Source organism: Oncorhynchus masou, chromosome 28, assembly GCF_036934945.1.
Source record: "Oncorhynchus masou masou isolate Uvic2021 chromosome 28, UVic_Omas_1.1, whole genome shotgun sequence".
NCBI lineage: Eukaryota > Metazoa > Chordata > Actinopteri > Salmoniformes > Salmonidae > Oncorhynchus > Oncorhynchus masou.
The window spans coordinates 80051171-80056972 of record NC_088239.1 but is presented as its reverse complement, the minus strand read 5'-3'; the positions used below and the strand labels follow the sequence as shown (position 1 = coordinate 80056972).

Sequence of the window (5802 nt, the reverse complement as noted above, 5' to 3'; positions counted from 1 at the left end):
GCTATATTTAATCAGAAGATTCAATGACTCAATTTATAATTTTAATAGTACATTTTACAATATACTGTAATAATGTCCTACTGCCCAGGCACCTATAGACTAACCTAGGCTGAGCAGCCAATTTGTGGATGATCAACTGTTCAGTAATAAATGTGTTTAAAAAACACGTGTCTGTATGGAATAGATGTTGATGTTATGGATCCATGATTCACAAGGCTGCCCACGCTGCGGGGTTTCTTGGAGGGGTTTGACTGTTGCAGCAGGCGGAGCAGCAAAGCAGCGATGTTCCACCCTACGTCACGAAGAGCAAAATCTACAGAGACTCAAATCTCCTCTCCTGCAAGCTGCGCATTAAATACCCGAGTCCACACAGATGGATTTTTAGAGGCAGACCTCAATGCGGACGAAACGACATGCACTATCTGATATTTCAATCCGTTCGATACAACATGAGATCAACAGTCTAAAGGTTCATCTTTTCATCGTTTGTGTTGATATGTGAGTATTCTGTGCCAAATTAGTATGTAATCTTTATGCAGGCACGCATTGACATCCGCGTGTCTATAGGCTATCTATTGTTTTTCCTGTCTTAATCTAATTATTTTCGATAAAATAACATTGGTACAAAAGAGGGGATACGGATGGTGGGCGGTGTATAGCCCATTGTTCCCACTATGCGGTAGTTTTTGACCGCATCTAATTGCCTGCATCCAGCCTGCATCTTTGGCACGTCAGCGGCTCCTTGCCTTCTCAATTGAACGCGAAAGGGATGGAATTTATAGACGTCTACTCTGAACCAAGCAGTTCTCGTTAAAAGCCATGCAGATTAAAATAGTCCGCTCAAAAGTAGTATCTAGTTATTTATTCAGATATTAAAAGGAACACCATAACACTCACCTTAAGCACGGGTATGGTTCAAGATGTAGATGCTATGTCAACCAGTCACTGACATGGACTACTCCTGACCTTATAATTTTGTAGGCTATAAAGAACGACATTAGCAGATATTACTCTCAATGACGCTACAAACACTTTTATGTAGTGAAATAAATTAAAGCCAAAGGCTTTTGAGACTATAATGACAGTAATGATTTCCGTTTTTCCTTCCTGTGGTGGTCTTGCATAGTCATTGACTTCCCTCTCTTTGATCCAATGGGAATGCTGAGTTAGCATTTAACACTTGGGTCATTTTTGCAGGGAATCTAAAACCGTTACGGGTATGGGTAGAATTGATGGGCTCAAAAATCGGAACACCTGCGGGTCGGCACATGCGGGTCTACATATTTTCTCACAGGACCATCTTCCTCATCCTTCCTGAATTGAAGCGGTGCAGTAGTCTGTACACTGATAGAAAAAAATTGGAGAACCCTTTTTGCTTCCAAGTGGAACCCTTTTTGGTTCCGTGTAGACCTCTCCTTGGACAGGGTTACATGGAACCAACGTTTTTTTTCCAAAGGGTTCTCCTATTGGGACAGCCAAAGAACCCTTTTAAGTTCTAGATAGTACCATTTTTCTAAGAGGGTTTGAGGACTTGGAGTAAGATTTACAAAAATGTCCAAGAGACCCTATCATGATGTAAAAAAAATAAACAAAAAATACTGCAACAAACTGGCCCTATTTTGCTGCTTTTGATGGAGTGCCAGCCTATCTCTGGTGCATTGTTAAAATAATGCCCATTCAGGTGCATCGTACTAAATCACTTTTTCAATTCTAAAAGGAAGAATTAATGGTGTACAACTAATACCAAGCACTGTAAGAAATGCAAATATTTTTTAATCAATCAAGAGAGTATTATTTTTTTAAACAAGAGGTAGCCAATTGTTGTCTCCCTGCCTGCTCCCATACAGATCCAAGATAAACAGTCATCATGCCGGAGCAGAGCAACGACTATCGCGTGGTGGTGTTCGGCGCCGGAGGTGTGGGGAAGAGCTCCCTGGTTCTCCGCTTCGTCAAGGGGACCTTCCGCGACAGCTACATCCCCACCGTGGAGGACACATACAGACAGGTGATTAGCTGCGACAAGAGCATCTGCACGCTCCAGATCACAGACACCACAGGCAGCCACCAGTTCCCCGCCATGCAGCGTCTGTCCATCTCCAAGGGCCACGCCTTCATCCTGGTCTACTCTGTCACCAGCCGTCAGTCTCTGGAGGAGCTCAAGCCCATCTATGAGCAGGTGTGTCAGATCAAGGGCGAAGTGGAGACTTGTCCCATCATGCTGGTGGGCAACAAGTGCGACGAGACGTCGGCGCGCGAGGTGGAGACCACGGATGGCGACGCCACGTCCAAGAAGTGGAAGTGTGCCTTCATGGAGACGTCGGCCAAGACCAACCACAACGTCAAGGAGCTCTTCCAGGAGCTGCTCAACCTGGAGAAACGCAGGACTGTCAGCCTCCAGATCGACGGCAAATCGAAGCAGCAGAAACGCGCCGAGAAGCTCAAGGGCAAGTGTGTGGTCATGTGACGTGGACTTAAGGAGAAGGAGGTGGAAGTGCAGGAGACCCGAAAAATCTCAAAGGGACGAAGGGCAAGGAGCGAGGGAGAAACAAGGTTTGGAGGGGGTTCGGACTCTTGCCATGGGGCAGACTGTGCATCGTAAGACAAACTCCTGCAGACAAGCTAACATACCTGGAAGTTTACATCCAACAGAAAGAGTGGAACAAGGGTATGCCTACTACACTAAGATTTATTCAGCCTGACTCATTGTCACATCCAACAGCCAATCAAACAGAGCGGAAGAGGCCCCGTGAAGAAGATTTCTCCTTTTCAGCCACATACACAAAGAGACGCTTTGAATGAAATCATACTTATTCCAAGTTTGCAACCAAGAGGATTCTTTAATTGAACCTACTGTAGAATTACACCCGTTCGAGGTCTCAACACTAATCATCACCAGTGCTTGGCAACCTTCCCCTAGCCCCCAGAGATCCCTAACCTCAGAAAACCCCAGAGACAGACAGAGCTGAGCTAAACAGAGGCAGTCCGAGAGATGCATGGATCCCATAGCTGACATTTTAGAAACCACTAGATTTTTATGTCTGCAAAAACATTGACAGAAGCCAAGGAGTAAAATGGTGACCAGGAAAAGTATGTTTTAGAATGGAATCCAACTCATATTTTGCTCCCTAGATTATTGCTATACAGGAGCAGTACTCTTAGGAGCGGACGTGGCAGTTAAGTCAACCTGTCAGGCTGTCTGTTAGGTACTTACACAAAATACAAATGTTTTACTCTATTGTTTTTTTATTTCTATTTTTATAGTTTAGTATTTTTTTTTGTGAAGGTTATATTTTCTATTTATACTGTTTGAAGTTATGGCCAATGTATCCCCAATATCCCCAAGAGAAGTTATACATACATGGATTTATGGTCAGATCTGTACCATTGATGGTGGTGTGACGTGCATTTAGAAATATATGTTTTACCAATATTTATAGTGTTATAGTCCATTTGACAAGGAGAACTACAATTAACTACAATGGAAAAAGGCACTATAAACCTTTTAAGATTGTTTAGCTAAGACTATTCCTTAGTATTGAGACTAGTTTTTATCATAGATCATAGTTGTAGATTGCGTTGCAGTCGAATTGATATACATTGTTAGTTATCATTTGAGATGTTTTCGATAGACTTCTATCAGGGGCAATGGCAGAGGGAGATAGGAGCTTCACAGCAATATTACGTAGATAAACTGTGTGATTTGTGATGTCACTTCCTTTGGAGGTATTGGGTTGCCATTAAATTTATTTCCTTGTCACCACCATATTTATTACCATCATCATGCATTATATGCAAATGTGTATGTCTTGTGTCAACATAGCTTAAGGTTTTTCTTATTACATTTTTATAATAGGAATGATATATTACCATAAATTGGAGGAAGACAATTTAAAATAGGAAATAAGCATAGATTCAATTTTTCAACTAATCAAAATTTCATTGCTCCTAGAAAACATGAAGTGTAAACATAACATGTCTGTGTCGACAACTTGTCTTATCTTTTTCAAAATAAGGTACTGTCACAAAATGGCAGAGCAAACATATAACACTATATACTGGCAGTTGTGGTATTTATCAGTGTGTTATGATAAAGACAGAATGAGAGTTAAACATATTAAAATATCCCTCACACGGAAAGCAAATGTGTCTAGCTGACTTTATCCATTTCAGTAGACCTGTGTCACGTATGTACACATTGAACATATATCTGTTTCATCCATTTTATTTTGGAGAATCATACTCAATATGTAACTGTGTATTTTACATTATATTTATTGTTAAAACCTTGGCAGACAATTGAAATGAAAGGAATGGCATGTGTGTAGATATTTTCAGTACGGCGGGGTGTTACTATAAGCAGTGCGTTCTGGGTTCATAGTTAGCTTGTATTGCTGCCACTGGCTAGCTTTGTATACAGAGCAAGTGAGTAGAGAAACTAAGATATTGGACAAGTCAATAATGTTGTTAAATCGAGTTAGATAGGTTTATGCAAATAGGGTCATCCAAAGTAACTAGAGGATGACAGTTCAAATACCTTCCTTACATAAATTAAGTGGATCATCTGGAGTACAGTAAAACATCATTAGTGAAGTGTAACGTGGGTTAGGAAAGTGTAACGTGGGTTAGGAAAGTGTAACGTGGGTTAGGAAAGTGTTACATGGGTTAGGAAAGTGTTACGTGGGTTAGGAAAGTGTTACGTGGGTTAGGAAAGTGTTACGTGGGTTAGGGAAGTGTAACGTGGGTTAGGAAAGTGTAACGTGGGTTAGGAAAGTGTAACGTGGGTTAGGAAAGTGTAACGTGGGTTAGGAAAGTGTTACGTGGGTTAGGAAAGTGTAACGTGGGTTAGGAAAGTGTAACGTGGGTTAGGAAAGTGTTACGTGGGTTAGGAAAGTGTTACGTGGGTTAGGAAAGTGTAACGTGGGTTAGGAAAGTGTAACGTGGGTTAGGAAAGTGTTACGTGGGTTAGGAAAGTGTAACGTGGGTTAGGAAAGTGTTACGTGGGTTAGGAAAGTGTTACGTGCGTTAGGAAAGTGCTTCAAGACCAATGCTACAAGAATTCAAGCCTATTTTCAGTCGACTTCAAAGCCAGAATTATTGAATTTCATACTTAACACTGTTTTAATCAAATGCCTGTATAGACATCATGTGTGCCTACATGTTTATATTTAATTGTATATATTGAGTCACAAGAATAAAGGAAATTATGCATTTAACACGGCACTTGTCCTTTTATTAAACCCTATTTTTGTACATGTTTTTTGACTTGATATGAAAATGAATGTTTCATGCATGAGTATGAACGCTACGCTATTGGAATACTACACCATTGACCTCAATCTCATGGAAGCAAATGTTCATTGCTAGTGCCAATATTCTACAGCTTACAGGCAGACTAAGTCAATAAAATAGGATAATATGTAAAAAATGTTTTATTTAAACTGGGGCAAGAGGCACTGAAATACCATTATTAATCACTGATTCCGTGAAACATGAACTGACCTAGACAATACAGTATCTATCAAAGCAACTTGATAGGGACATTCTTTTTAAAATGTTTACCTTTATTTCACTAGGCAAGTCAGTTCAGAACAATTTCTTATTTTCAATGGCAGCCTAGGAACAGTGGGTTAACTGCCTTGTTCAGGGGCAGAAAGACAGATTTTTACCTTTTCAGCTCAAGGATTCAATATTGTAACCATTCGGTTACGAGTCTGCTCTAACCACTAGGCTACCTGCCGTCCTTTTAAGTAATAGAAGCTTTCTGTCGCTCTCTGTAAAGTGCAACCTTTGAATATCACTCCC

At 40.7% G+C, this 5802-nt stretch overlaps 1 protein-coding gene across 1 annotated transcript; it reads left to right on the top strand.

The window, feature by feature from the left end:
- The first annotated feature begins 277 nt into the window (after window positions 1-277).
- Window positions 278-5213, top strand: LOC135518384 (GTP-binding protein Di-Ras2). The gene is made up of 2 exons (XM_064943547.1): window positions 278-498; window positions 1848-5213. Exon 2 carries the CDS (start codon window positions 1868-1870, stop codon window positions 2462-2464), a length of 597 nt encoding a protein of 198 aa, XP_064799619.1. The 5' UTR covers window positions 278-498; window positions 1848-1867; the 3' UTR covers window positions 2465-5213.
- Window positions 5214-5802: the final 589 nt, after the last annotated feature.

Excerpts from the sequence above, each read along its gene's own strand:
- LOC135518384 (XM_064943547.1), top strand. The coding sequence starts at position 1,868 with ATGCCGGAGCAGAGCAACGACTATCGCGTGGTGGTGTTCGGCGCCGGA.